We start from the raw sequence: 16567 nt of genomic DNA, 5'->3' as shown, positions 1-16567 counted from the left end.
CAACTAACACGGAAAGACCATTTGGAATTTCCAAATTCCCAAGGACAATCGTACCTTTATTTATAAGATGTGTATACATCCACAAATTCTTTTAATTTGATGACACAGTTTATAAATAGAACTTTAGTCAAGTTTATCTTATCAGAATATATGACAAACTAGCTTACTTTTAAAGGAAATGACTTGCTATCTAAACTTTGTAAATCATGCAAAAGCGGAAAGCATCACAATTGATCATTCTACTAAAATTTGAAGGCTTGACACTTGTCTAGTTACATTGTATATGTATTATTCTCGTACAAGACATCAAAACGCTTACACAAAACATATTTTCTAATATTTTCATGTTTACACTTATATCAGTGTTAAATGTTGGCTCTAGTCATACAGCCAACTGTTTATATGAGTAAGCGAACATATCATTATTGAAAGATGCCAGAGATTTTCCAAGGTTCTATATCGATTCAAAATTTAATTGATTGAAATCTTAAGTAAAAAAATGATGCATCTTCAAAACAAACCAAAAAATATCTGAACAAAAGCAGATGATAAAACTTTCAAAACATGTTCAATTTGGGTACCATGACGTTTAAACAACACATACAAAGAAGGCTATTATGGTACTAATACATATATAATAAATTTTAATTTAGAAACAGTAAGGAAAGAGTAGAACGTCTGTTTGAAGTCAAAATAAAGATAAATTGCATTTAAAGTTCAAAGAGACAGAACCGATACCGATATTCGCCAAAAAACAGTTTTTTAAATAAAGCTGATGTCGTCTATTCTGGCATTAAAGTGTTAGTCATTTGTAGTACACGAAACCGTTATGGTAAACCAAACAAAGATGCCGTCTGTAAAACATTCAAAGGGTTGTATTTAACTACATTAATACCCCTAATACAATAACTTCGTTATATGTAGTATCCATATTCCAAAACAGATGCTTACAAGAAACACGATTCCTTGAACAAATACTAACTGTAAGAGACATCTACCTGTCTTATGACTCGTTTGATGTTGATTCATTTTGAAGTCAGAGTGGGTTTTATTTTACAACTGGAGATGTTTCCCTTCCTTAACTTATATTCGTGGATCAACTCTGGTGCCCTTAAATGATATGTATTTCCTGCTGCACTTCGTTGATCTACATATCCATGACAAATAAACGATATCTTGTTAAATATAATGCTAATACCAGGTCACTGTGTACAATTGTGTGAAATCTTAAACTATCGGCTTACAGGAAGTTACTGTTCGGCATATTTAAAAATAACGTAAACGTTTCAACACAATATAAGCTGCTGACCAAATATAAAATCATTCCCTTTTCTGGAAGCTAACACAATAAAGTTTTCTACCCCATGGTATTTCGGACGGACGAGAGGGATGACGCATGACATACGATTCGAGCGATAATTTTACCTGTTTTCGCCGTTGTCATCGCAGGTTGAAAAGGATTAACTCGTCAAAGATACCGGGAGTAAAAAAAACCGCCAAACGCGCTTTTCGTCTACAAAAGACTTATCAGCGCTGATATGAAAAAAAAGAAAGTCAAATATAATCCAAAGTTGAAGACCATTAACGGACCGAAATTTCGAAAGATTTCTCCAAATTCAACCTAGGTAATCTAATCTGTTGCTTTCAATACATCTTTGGTGATCTGTAACACACGGATATGTAATAGTAAACTGAACACTGATTCCTTCTGTAAAACATTCGAAGAGACGTCTTTTACTATACTAATACCACCCGAATACAATAAATTCTTTGTAATTTGTATACATATTCCAAGACAGATTCTTACAGAAACATGATTCAAAGTGCCAATTATTACATGGATAAGCTATATGTACAATGTTACATAAAACATAAAAAAAAACTAGCTATGACTACAAAAAAAATCATCTTTTACTAGGAAAATTAAGCTCTTACTTGACTAAATCATTGATCTTAAGCTGCAGGTTAAAGTAAAGATATAACACAACCATTCTCTGGTCAGTGTATTGTTTATTTGTAGTTCTATGAGATAGAACCGATACAAACATAAGCCAAACTATAAACTGTTGTAAAAGGGGATACTCTAAAATGTATATTACATATTTAAATCATATACCTTTTTGAGCACCATATTGGATATGAAAATAAAACAAATTGGTTATAATTACCAAGAGGCAACTCTTCCACATACACCAAATGACCTTGGAGTTAACAACTTCAATAATACACAAAATCCATCCGCACAAAATGCTTTAAACAACTTAACTATCGGCCTAATTTATATACAAAACAAATATGGCATAAAACAACAAACGAAAACCACTGAGTAACAGACCGTTCACTTGGTACAGGCACATACAGAGTATTGCAGGTTAAACAAGTTTGAAGGTACCAACCCGCCCTTGGACAATGGTTCAACACAAAACAAACTATAAAAAAACAATAAACAAAAAACAAATATAAAAAAGACCAACAATAAACAAAAAACAAATATAAAAAAGACCAACAATAAACAAAAACAAATATAAAGAAGACCAACAATAAACAAAAATATATATAAAGAAGACCAACAATAAACAAAAATATATATAAAGAAGACCAACAATAAACAAAAATATATATAAAGAAGACCAACAATAAACAAAAATATATTTAAAGAAGACCAACAATAAACGACTATAACTATCTCCAAACCTGGGATTGGGACTTAACTGTCCAACATAAGAACAAATTATACAAACCTTTTGAAAAGGGTTTAATTTATCAGATTGATACAAAGCAAAAAGACTTATAAAAAAATCACAGACCGGACGTTGCAAGGTATTTATACATCCCATCAACAACAAAAGACACCAAGTACATATCTGACAGTACTTGCATGTACTAACCGTTAGATCAAAGCCAATGAAAACTAATAAAAAAATATGAATCTAAGACAAAAATATAAATCAAAACACATCCAACATGTAATGGATGTAGTGTAACGACGTCATTAACTATTCACAGAAACACATGACCTTATAAAGCCTGTTTAAGGTTACAAGAGCGCAATTATTCGTAATGCATTTCCATAGGGTACTAGTGGTGTTCAGTATTTTTTTCTCTTAAAGACTACACAAACTAGGGGAAACCTGTTACTAGAAATGCCAGTGTTGCATTACAACAACAAAAATAAAGGGTCATGCGGCAAAATTGGACTTAAAATGCAGTTGAAAAAGATCGCCTATTTTTTTTCGCTTAATGATTTTCTGCATTTTTAAACCTTATTGGATAAGCTTTCGATTAATAGTAATTTTAAACGTGTATCATTAAATCAGAAGCTGTTCATGTCCCTATGCCGGTAAAATGTTAACAAATAATTTCTCTCCTGTAACCTTTAATAATATCGGTATTGATAATAAAAGGCACAGTTGGTCCTTTACGAATGCTTGAAATGATAAGTTCATAAAGCGATCAATAAAACACATAAAACAAATATAAAGTTTGATGATGTCACGCTGTTTCCGAGATTTTCTCACAGTTGAAGTCAGAGTGGTTTTTAATACAAAAGATATGTGTTCCTTCCTTAAACAGGATTCGTGGATCAACTCTGGTGCCCTGAAAGATGAAGTACATCCTGATGTTCTACGTACATCAATCTTTGTTCATGAAAAAAACAATCAGATACAATGAACTTGGTCGTATCTATCGATTATATCTATTTTTGGGGGTATAAAATTGTTGATAAATTGATTTTAAAGCATTTTCAGTACTAGAATCGTGTTTGTTAAAACAAGGTCCAATGTATAAATAATTTCTATTCATGAGTGGAAGGAAATACTGACCACAGGGTTACATACTCTGCTAAACCGATAAAAGAGCACGGGAATTCATATAGAAAGCAACTCCTTCCTAGTTGAAAATAGCTTTCCTACTTCAATCATAAAGATAACTACAAGGAAATTGTTTTTAGTTTTAAGTTCTTTGATTTTTTTCTAGTCTCCAATATGTCGTTTGATACTCAAATTTTGACCATTTTGAATGTTACAATATTAATTTGTATCTTAAAAAAATGATATACATAAATGTTACTGAAAAAAGGTCTTATCGATTTTTCTCTTAAAAAGATTCTATACCACTGCAGCAACACTTTGTAGAATATATCAATTAGACCACAAGGGCTGTAGTGACTGATAGTCGCACGCAGTGGTGCCGACATGATAGCGTATAGCAGGTAATTTTGGCGCGTGAATAATTTCGCGATTTTGACTGAATAAGGTATACAAAGCATTTAAAAAAAAATTAAAACCCTTTATGAATGTACACGTGCAACACAGTAACATGGTTCATAAATATGATTCAAGCACTTTGTGTGTTTCAGCGATTAGCGAACATTCAATTTCCTCCACTTACTTAGTATAATAACTTATGTTAAACAAGATATATGTCAATAAGTTGAATGATTTCAATATCTATCTTCCGGGCTACTTTTTTGGATTTTTTTTGTCAAATACATTTGCGTTAATAACTATCAATTTAAATGATCTGTTTCGTTATACAGTTGTAGTTAGATTGATGGTTTAAATAGTTTCTTTTCTACTGACATGCATAAATGCGCTGACAATTATTTTGAATTGTAGTGCTACTTTTAAGGGAGTGTTTAACGACCTTGACCACGCACACGCAGTCAGCAATTTTAACAATGGTGAATTCTCTTTAAAGAGTATGTGTGCTTTGTGGTAAATTTGATTAAAAAATCTATGTTTAGAAAAATGCAACCCATATTTAAATTCTTAGTGAAAGAAATACATCCTTCAATTTCCGTTACTTTTCGACCTTTTGTGACTAATTTAAGATAAGCTACGCATGTTCTTGCAAACACTTTTATGCACAGTTAATATATCTTATTTAAATAACCTCTGTACATCTCATATACCAGATGTTGTAAAATAAGATTAAAAACTGGAAATTCCAAGGGACGATTACGTTTCAAGGAACACTGCACACTACCAAATAAGTATATATGGGTTAGAATAGTTGGATTTTCCTTACTGAACTTATATAGTTAATAAACGCTTTATGACTATGTATTTTAATATATATTTCATAAACAAAATACTTTTATATATCAATGACATATCAAATGGTCTACCGATAAATATGAATTAATGTTTTTTCTCTCATCATGTATACATCTGTACGCGTTAATAATTTTGTAGCTTCTTTATATCGTTAAAAATAAGGAACTCATAAAGAAGAAATGCGCGTCTAAGCTTATCTAAAAGTAAAATAACAAAAAATACTGAACTCCGAGTAAAATTCAAAACGGAAAGTGTCTAATCAAATGGCAACATCAAAGGATAAAACACACCAAACGAATGGACAACAACTGTCATATTCCTGACTTGGTACAGGCTTTCTCACATGTAGAAAATGGTGGATTGAACCTGGTTTAATAGCGCTAAACCTCTCACTTGTATGACAGTCGCATCAAATTTCATCATATTCATAACAATGCGTGAACAAAACAGACATAATAGGTAAATTGTAAAAACAGGGATATAGCCATCATCCCCGTGTCACAATTTCAATCAGTACAAAAACATACAAATATATATAACAAATAGGCATAAAAAAGGAAATATAAAATTTTACACTACATGCATTGCTACTTATATATGTATCTAAATATCAACCCTAATACACCGCATGGCGAGTTTCACATCAACTCGAGTAAAGAGTTGCGTGTATGATGCAACTGAATGTAACGTCACACAGGAAAAGAAATAAAATGATTTATCGTTCAAAGTATTTTCAATATAATAATAGAACAATAACATACATACATTATAATAGAACAATAAAATGTATGATGGGATGTTAAAAGTACAAAACTACGTCATATGTACAAAACAATACAAAAAGTAGCACGTACAAATCACACCAACAAAAATGAAAAATATTACAAACAACACATTGATATTTTGTAGTTCAAAGTAATTTAAAATCAAATTATTATACTTTTATCTTTGTCGAGTTTTTATGACCACTTGATAGATTTCACTGCTTGTGGATGGGTTGTCCTCGAGGTTATCACCAGCCCATTAGAAGTCAGCACTTTATGTTAAAATGAAATGTCACTGATATGTTTATTTTTTGTAAATTGACTGTCAAAAAATGTTAAATTATTCGAAACACGAGACACGATTGCCTTGTCGTATTCGGCTTAACTTTTCTAACTTTATGGCTTTTGTGCTGTTCAACTTCATTGTCATAGTTTTCAGTCTTGGAGTGCGGATTGGTTTTGCTCTGTTGAACACCTATTGGTGGCCTTCGGTTTTGTTTTATACTTTGGTCGGACACATTCCCTAATTCCGTTATGAATTTTATTGGGAGGTATTAATTGCAAGAACGTTTTTGCTCCTTTTTCAGCACGTTATCATATAAATATTTTTTTTATAGATTTGAATGAGTGTGAAGTAGATAATGGAGGCTGTGAAGACGTTTGTATTAACACCAGATCCTCATACAAATGCAGATGTAAACAGAAAGGATACCTTGTGTCCCCTGATCGACACAATTGCTCAGGTATTTATAGAAATTGATGAACATAATTGCCCATGTTTTAATAAAAGTAGTTAGACATGATCAATTGCTCAGGTATTTATAGAAATTGATGAACACTATTGCCCATGTTTTAATAAAAGTAGTTAGACATGATCAATTGCTCAGTTATTTTTAGAAATTGATGAACATAATTGCCCATGTTTCCATCAAAGTAGTTAGACATGATCAATTGCTCAGGTATTTATAGAAATTGATGAACATAATTGCCCATGTTTCCATAAAAGTAGTAAGACATGATCTTTAAGTTGATAGACATAATTTATCATGTATTCCTAGAAATTAAAAGACATAACTGCTCAAGTTTCCGTAAAAGTAGTTAGACAGGACTGTTAAAGTATTTATAGAGTTGATAAACACAATTGCTCAGGTATTCTTAGAAATTGATGAAAATACTTACACAGGATTCCATAAAAGTAGTAAGAGTTAAAAGACATAATGGCTCAGGTGTTCATAGAAATTGATGGACATTATTGCTCAAGTTTCCAAACAAGTAGTAGGTAAATTAAAAAGTATGCATGGAAGTTTATAAACATTAGTGCTCAGGTATTCATATAAGTTGATAGGCATAATGTTTGACAAAAGTGTTCAGTTATTTAAAGTACATAATTGACATCATTGTTTATGCATTATTTGAATATGATAGAAAGTGAAAGAATTTATTGTTTAGATATTCATAAAACACGGTTGTCATAACAGCTTAGGTACCCACACTAGTCCAATTGAAAATGAAAGACATCCATTCATATAGACGGTTAATCAGGTACTTATAAAAACATAAAACATACACAATTGCTTAGTTTGAAATAGAAAATTATAGATTAATTAGTTCATCATTACAATAATTTCCCGCGTAGCCTTTGAGAATGAGAAAAACTTTGTGAATTGTGGGGTTGTGCAACAAGAGTCTGACTGAATGGCCTCTTGTTACTGAAACTGTGTGATGCACCTGATCACACAACGAACGGTTACTCTGAATAGCAATGAGGACTCTGAATACTGGTGAAATCTAACTTTTGAGACTCTGGAACTTGCGATGAATAAACCAATAATTCAGCATGGAACACTAATGCTTTTATTACAGATGGACGGTGTTCAGTGTAAAGTCCTGTGTCCAAATATTGCTTATCAAAATTATAAGCAAGTATTTATACACAATTAAAATGACAAGTATAGACATAACAAATAACAACTAATTTGGGTAATATTGTTCACTGTCAAAGATTAAACTATTTTTAAAGAACTTGAAGAATAAAGATAATTAAAGTCATAAGAAACCTCAAATTAAAAAAAAATATGCATATGCTTTTTATAACTGAATGGATAGTTTTCATTATACAACTTATGTACATATATTGTTTTCTGAGGAAAATTCTTTAATTTGTCCACATTTAGAAGAAGTTTACTTATTTTTATTGCTTGCTTCCAGGAGGCAATTCACCGACATATTTTTCCGTATGCATAGTGACCCGAGCGTAACCCTCCTCGTAAAAATCCGGTGACCACAATACGCATGGTTTGTCATTGAAATAAGCAAATATCTTATTATACATGTTAAACACGTGCTCAATACCCATGCTTTTTGTGATTTGTTTTCTATAAGGTGACAATCGGTAAAACTCGGCTTCAAAACACGGCATTTTGTGAGCAGCCATATTTGTTGAATCATAACAAACAGAGAGAAAAAAATGACGATTATATGATATATTTGCGAAAATATTGATAAAATCGTGCACACAGGACTAAGTTTATGATGTATACATGCAATGGTTCGAGAATTGGACAAACGTTATTTTTCACCACTCACTCGTTTCATATGACTTTTAACTAATCTGATTATGATATTTAAAAAAATAGAATTATGAAAAAGGTAAAATGTAACTAATTAGCTAACAGACTTAAACATGTCACTCAATGTCCAAACTAAAAAATAAATCGTGTATCAAATAATGTTGTTTTTAAGTCCTGGATATGAAATGTAAAGAAACAAAAATATAAAATATAATGAATGAGAAAACACACAGAATTAAAATATAAACTATTAAAATTGAGAATTTTATATTAAAGTCCAAATTAATAACTGAAGCTGCTTTTTCCTTGGTCACATATTCACCAATATAGACATATTAGCCTTGTTATTCATAGACTATATTTTAAAAAGACAACCATTCAATAATAATAAGCATCATGTTGAAACATTTATAGATACACTATGGCTCAGATATCAATAAACAATTACAATCATTCACAGAATACAATAAGCAATTGTTCACATACTTATAGCAAATTATAGAGACAATGTCGCAGGTATTATAGAATACTCATAAATACAGGTATCCGTAGAAATATTAAAAAAATGAAATTGAAAGTTATCCTTATTTTTCTTAGATTCCATACAAACATTTCCGAAGTTATAACTTCTTGCAAACGAATGAATATATTTTAAAGATAGCCATAGAAATTATATCCGAATGGATATCAGTATTATAGATTATGGACACAATAACACTATGTAAAAAAAACTAGATTCTAATAGAACGCTCCCTGAATTTGACGTCGCCAAGATGTATGATTCTTTTTATTGACGACATATTGTTTTTTCCGTTTTGAGAACGTGTATTAAAAAAACCCAATCGGTAATCCAATGGGAACCAATTTAGTTCCTTTTCTTGTCGACCTGTTTCTTAGTTCATATGATTCATACAAATTAAGAAAAACGAATACCACAAATATAGTCAAGTAATTCTTATATTTTGTAACTGAGGGTTGGTTTAGTTGAAAAAAAATATGACAAAAGGATAGTTTCAAGTTCCCATGTGTACAGTTTTCATATCCTAGTTGATGACATATGCTACAACCATGTGTGCTTTATTGTGATTTTCTCCTTATATGGTTACTTGTAACAAAGGCTTCATCAAACCGTGTGATTCAAGTGATGAAGTTGAATTCATCTCTTCATACATTTTTTAGACGCCATCACGATTGTGTTGACCGCTACAGGCTATATATATACCAGATAACAACGAATATGTCATACTGGTCGTCATAACCATCTTGTCTTCTATTCTTTGAATGCGATTTATCAAAAATCAAACAGTTGACACATATGAAACAATAACTGCTTTCCCTTCCAACATATTTAGTTCTAGGGTTTAGGTTAGTGTTTCCTAGTATTATATTTCTGGTAAGTGTTTTGCGGACTTTTGTAAGCTCGCCTTATTATCCAAAGGTCAATATGATAAACGCCCGTCGTTCGTTATCGAAACCATCCGTCGTGGTCCGTTGTCCATCTTTTCTCGTCCTATAGCGTTTACTTAAAATCGCGTATTTCAGCAGCTACTGGGCCAATTGAAACCGAAATTGGCCACACTCATCCTCCGTGTACCTTTTGAAATTGCTTTATAATTGTAATAGATAGAGAGACAATTGACATCGTAAAAATAATCAGTAAGGTCAACAAACCGAGATCAACTTCTTTAAGGAATAATAACCATTGTCTGATGACGTGTACCTATGTTTTCCTTTTTAAAGTTTTGCGAATTTTCCTGAAGATTATACTAGATAGAGAAAAACCTTAATTGACAAAAGATTCAGTAAGGACAACATTCACTAATTATTATGCAAGACCGAAATCCTCAAACGACTTCATGTTGTAGTTTTGGTTCTTAAATAACAACTTTTACCAGTTTTTGTATATCTTGAAACCTGTTATTGACTAGAAGAAATTGAGTAAACCTTATCAGCGAGATAAGATCTATGAATAAGTCAGCATTTGTGATATTGTTCAACAACTGCTTATATTAGTAATTACTTAAAATGACGATTTTTACTGATATTTTTTCACTACCTTGAAAATTATGAAAGGTAGAGATAAACTTTTTAATTTAAAAATAAAAATGAGGAAAAGATTTATAAAAAGGGAAAACTTTACGTTAAGTATCAGTTGACTCGTAGTAGGAGTTTTTGACCGTCAAAGGCAATGTCTTCAACATGTTATTTGTACAAAAGATAGAGAGGGAAAACAGAAGATAGAGAGAAACGGGAAACACCAAAACGATCAGTTAAAGACGATAATTAAAGAGTCAGCATTGCCAAGTTTTAGTTTACCTTAAATAAGTAATTGTCCTTGGATGATTTGTTTACTAATCAATGTGTTTTGAAGAAAAATATCAGTTATACAAAATAAACAATGAAGTTATGCTTTATATTAAAGTCTAAAATATTATAAAGTAGCAATTGTTGAAGATTCACTTAGTTCAAAGTAAGAGACTCAGGTTCTTTATTGCCTCTATTTTATTTTCAAGTGTTTTGATTTTGCACATTATCGTCTGAATGATATTATGTTTCACTACTCATTTGTGGTCGTCTACTTTCTTAAAGCTGGTATTAATATTTTATAACTTATTTGAATACAATGAGTGGACGTAGACTACACCGCAATTACGATTTTGTTTTCCGGCACGTAATCCCAAAATATTATCCTTGTTAAATAAAATTCCAATATTTTTTTTCACATGGAGTCAACATCAAATGTAAAAAAATATCAAAGACAAAAAAACTATTTTCCCACGGTTTGGAGGAAAAGACTAATTATCAATTAAAATGGATAATAAGTATAAACTAATTGAACAAATAAGCTACATCCTTAAATATATCATTTGTTTCCATTTATTAGTACTATTACTCACCAACGCAGGAAATGAATGAATCCACCTGCAAAAAAACAACTATCAAATATAACTATAGAACATTTTTTGTGCAAAACTTGTCATCCCGTCTCTAGTCTCTACAAGTGCTCGTGTTGCCTTAATCACATACATATTATGAACACGCATGTTCTGCATGTATACAAAGTGAACATTTTTCACACTTTTTTTAATTTCATTTTCTTATATGAAAAACGAAGATTGTAATGTTATAAAAATCAAAATCAGTATTTAGGGACGACAAATTTGGTTATATCTTTTCGTCTATTTTTTTTTTATTTTGGTTAACTTCAAGACGCAAACTTACAAAACCATTTTTACTCACTGAAAATGTAAAGATTTGATTGTTTTATTTTGATTCGACCAATAAACAGATTTTTTTTCCTTTGGACAGGTCGGATAAAAAATAAAACTGTAGAAGATTCATTTATTGCAATTTTCTTTGAAAAAAACATACAATATTCTTCTCTGTACAAAACGGACTTACAATTCTTAAAATTGTACCTATAAACGTTTCATAAGATGACTGGGTCGATGCCACTGCTGGTGGAGATTTATTTCCCCGACGGTATCACCAGCCCAGTAGTCAGCACTTTTTGTGCTGACATGAATTGACATTGATATGGTTATATTTATAAATTATATGTTTACAAAATTTAGAATTTTTAAAATACTAAGGCTTTTCTACCTCAGGCATAGATTACCTTAGCTGGATTTGGCAGAACTTTTAGGAATTTTGGTCCTCAATGCTCTTAAACTTCGTACTTTATTTGGCTTTTTTAATATTTTTGGATTCGAGCGTCACTGTTGAGTCTTTTGTAGACGAAACGCGCGTCTGGCGTATATACTAAATTTAGTCCTGGTATCTATGATGAGTTTATTTACACATTATTTTGTTAAGTATTTTTTTAATTAAATTTACAATTTAACAATTAAAATTTACAATTTAACAATTAAAATTTACAATTTAACAATTAAAATTTACAATTTAACAATTAAAATTTACAATTTAACTAGGCTTTATTCAATGTGTATAAGTTCTTTTATTGTACTAAAGAAAATAAAAAATCACTATAGTCATCAAATTTTCTGAAATCAGTATGATTTGTATATTTTTTTACTAAAGTCACATTAATTTGTCTTCCACTATCTTCTATTTTCATAACTCTAAACAAAATTATCTTTAAATTGTTAATAGCTGTTTCTATTATATTGTAAAAGTGAATGTTTTTTTTTTCTTTTGTTGTGCATGTTTGTATTAGTTCTTGTTCATGTCTGTGTTGAAGGCCTTATACTTATAATTGTTAACTTTTTATACATTTTGACTTTGATGGAGAGTTGTCTCATTGGAACTCATACCACACCTTTTTATTGTGACCTTTTCAAGAAATAAAGTAGAACTTGCATTTAAGGGCACTTCAAATGGCGTAACGTTCGTTAACCATAAATGTTTGAAGATGACAATATACATGATACATATAAATATATCTTAAAGTGAGTAATGGGAGACTTCAAAGTAACTTATAAGTACCACAAGTACTATAAGCATTGATTTTGTCGCCCACAATTCCTTTTCGACTTTTCGGATATATTTTAAAATTCTATTCTTAGTTGCATTTTTAATAATAATAAAAAAAAACACTACTGAATGCCTTTATCAGAGCTATGTCCAAAATATTGATTTCAATATTGATCAATCAGTAACGATAACCGAAAAGACTAATGTTTAAGCGTATATTATTTAGCTAAGGTCATCATCAAGGACATTCGAATTATTTTGTCTTCTGGTCTAAATCTGCTTATAACCTTAGAGAAATGATATTTAAATGTAACACCTCCTACTTGTTTGTCAGAAAGGAAGAGACACGCGACAGAGAGAAATTAAAATAGAATTTTACAATCTTTGTTTCAACTATTTATTAACCAATTTCCTTCTTAAAAATCCCAATGCATTGTTCCTATTTTCCTTGTTACATAATAAGACTTGATGCATAGACAGACACCAAGCTGATATGATCAATTTCATATTATCTCCAAGTGGACTCTTCCTGGAGAATTCAGGCGTTTCTTTGTTAGTCATTCTAACTTTGGAACGATACTTTAGTCTGGATTTAAAAATACAATGGATACTATTTAAAATTAGATCATCATAAGTTTATTCTTCCTCATAACTATGAATTTGCATTCTTTTTTCATTAAGAATGGGAAGTGCACTTCACTGTCATATGTTATCGGAGTAAAATTGACCTTTTTCAAACTGGGAAGTCAATCACATGTTTTGAAATTGAGATCAGAAAAACCACCTTTTTTGTGAAAGTGAAAACTTTTTGACGCATAAATTTCTAAAAAAAGACTATAATGTGAATTTATCTTTCGGTATACCTTTGTGCAAACTACACGAAAAGTTAAAATTGGGACTTGTTTAAACTTGAAAGAGTACATGATAATTTGTTTCAGAAAATCATATATCTCATTAATAAAAAAGTTTTTTTTCTTTTCACTTTCTGCAGCATCCATCTGCTATTAGATTCTTGAGAACAGGGGACGTGGTATAAAAAATACTACTGGTTCCAGGAAATTTTCGCATGCAATACCTTACCAATTAAGAAAGGTAGCATAATGTCTGCTTTTTATTAAAACTATTATCATTTCACTATCTGCTATGAAACAAAACCCTTAACAGTCCAGACGCAGTGATATCGACCTAGTGCTATTAAATTAAGAAAGAAAAAAAAAAACAGTATAAAATTGAGAATGGAAATGGAGAATGTATCAAAGAGACAACAACCCGACCATAGAAAAAACAACAGCAGAAGGTCATCAATAGGTTCTTGATATATTACATATTCCCATGATATTATCATTAAGCCCGAGAGGATAAACTGTCTTTAATTTTTTAATCCATTTTTAAAACATTTTCTTTCATCAGTAATCCCATAATTCAAACATTTAAAAACTAGGGAATTATGAATATATGGAAGGGTAGGAGCTATATAACGAATAAGGTATCTAAAATGAAGCGCTTGTATAATCTTTATCTTACCAAAGTATCACTCTGCAGAGTTCCCATACAGTATTTTTAGTTTCGTCAATTCAAAAGTAATGTTGATATATACTCGAATACAGATCTTTATTTACTACAATTTTGACAGCCACATTTCCTACACATATGATATATACTCGAATACAGATTTTTATTTACTATAACTGTGACAGTCACATTTCATACAGGGTTCTTTATCTAGAAAATTGAGAGTTAAAATACAAAAAGGCATTGAAACTCATTCGTCGAAAATAAACTGACGACAACATTGCTAAAAAAGAAAACAAAACCAACAGACAAACAAAATTACACAAAACACAAAACAGAATACTAAAGACAAAGCAACACAAACACCACCAAAATAAAAAGAGTAAGCGTATGTTCTAATTGTGTTTTTTTTAATTACAGATAGAGATGAATGTCAACGATATGGAAAGAAAATCTGTCATAATGGTCACTGTGTTAACATTCCTGGTTCTTTTTATTGTGAATGTAATATGGGCTATAGGTTTCACAAACCCAGCAAACAATGCATTGGTATGTAACTTTTTATTGCGACTGTAATATGGGCTATAGTTTCACAAACCCAGCAAACAATGTATTGGTATGTAACTTTTTATTGTGAGTGTAATATAGGCTATAGGTTTCAAAAACGCAGCAAATAATGCATTGTTGAGTAACTTTTTATTTTGAATGTTATATGGGCTATAGGTTTCACAAACCCAGCAAACAATGCATAGGTAAGTATTTTTTTGTTGTGAATGTAATATGGGCTATAGGCTTCACAAACCAAGCAAATAATGCATTTGTAAGTAACTTTTTATTTTGAATGTAATATGGGCTATAGGTTTCACAAATCCAGGCAATAATGCATTTGTAAGTAACTTTTTAATGTAAATGTAATATGGGCTATAGGTTTCACAAACCCAGCAACCAATGCATTTGTAAGTAACTTTTTATTGTGAATGTAATATGGGCTATAGGTTTCACAAACCCAGCAAACAATGCATTGGTAAGTAACTATTTGTTGTGATTGTAATATGGGCTATAGGTTTCACAAACCCAGCAAACAATGTATTGGTATGTAACTTTTTATTGTGAGTGTCATATAGGCTATAGGTTTCAAAAACGCAGCAAATAATGCATTGTTGAGTAACTTTTTATTTTGAATGCTATATGGGCTATAGGTTTCACAAACCAAGCAAATAATGCATTTGTAAGTAACTTTTTATTTTGAATGTAATTTGGGCTATAGGCTTCACAAACCCAGCAAATAATGCTTTTGTAAGTAACTTTTTATTTTGAATGTAATATGGGCTATAGGTTTCATAAATCCAGGCAATAATGCATTTGTAAGTAACTTTTTATTGTAAATGTAATATGGGCTATAGGTTTCACAAACCAAGCAAACAATGCATTGGTAAGTAACTTTTTATTGCGAATGTAATATGGGCTATAGGTTTCACAAACCAAGCAAACAATGCATTGGTAAGTAACTTCCTCTAATTAACGATTTTGCAATGATAATTAGTACTTTAAAAAAAACATATATCATGTATTCATATCTCTCGTGACCCTCTGGCATACGATCAGTTTTTGATATTGAGCCGAAGTTTACGGAAGTGATTGTTTTGTTCAATGTGAACGCTCAAGAATAAATACCTAGATTGAATCTTTATGGGTTCTAATCAATAGAGTCGACATAAACCAACAGGTTATCAATTCTTTGATATTAATTTGAGGAAGTTAAATTATGTTAGATCACGTTACCGAACCTTAGAATGGATATTTCTTGTTTAATTAGTACGAAATGTTTCCTAATCTCTACTGACTAGTCATTGAGTTTAAACGGGCACTTGTTACAATTAAGATAAAAAGCTAAGCATTTACACAAAAATATGCGGAATGTTTGAAAAGAAATAATATCAACCTCCCTTTTGTTTCTTGGACTAGTAGATGTCCAAAAAAAATATCTACTCATAATACAGACTTTGCATTATCACGTTTTACCACGTCTGGATCCTACGAAAAATTATAACAACAATACCAAAGTCCAAGCTAAATTCAAAAAGGAAAGTTCATAAAATCTGAGAAAATCTCACACTATAAATCAACGGAACAAGAGAAAGACAACTACCATATTCATGACTTGGAACACGACTTTCTCAGATGTTGTTGATTCAATGTCTGTCATGTTCGTTTTTTTCGTCATTTG

The 16567-nt window shown here is 30.8% G+C and overlaps 1 protein-coding gene across 1 annotated transcript in view; it reads left to right on the top strand.

The window, feature by feature from the left end:
• LOC134695860 (fibrillin-2-like) overlaps nt 1–16567 on the top strand; it is a 63579-nt gene that overhangs the window by 30351 nt on the left and 16661 nt on the right. Inside the window, exons 8-9 of the mRNA XM_063557311.1 lie at nt 6442–6567; nt 14761–14889. Coding sequence (XP_063413381.1) covers nt 6442–6567; nt 14761–14889 — 255 coding nt within the window. The remainder of the gene's footprint in view (nt 1–6441; nt 6568–14760; nt 14890–16567) is intronic.

Source organism: Mytilus trossulus, chromosome 14 (genome assembly GCF_036588685.1).
Source record: "Mytilus trossulus isolate FHL-02 chromosome 14, PNRI_Mtr1.1.1.hap1, whole genome shotgun sequence".
Lineage (NCBI taxonomy): Eukaryota > Metazoa > Mollusca > Bivalvia > Mytilida > Mytilidae > Mytilus > Mytilus trossulus.
This window is presented reverse-complemented; position numbering and strand designations above follow the sequence as displayed.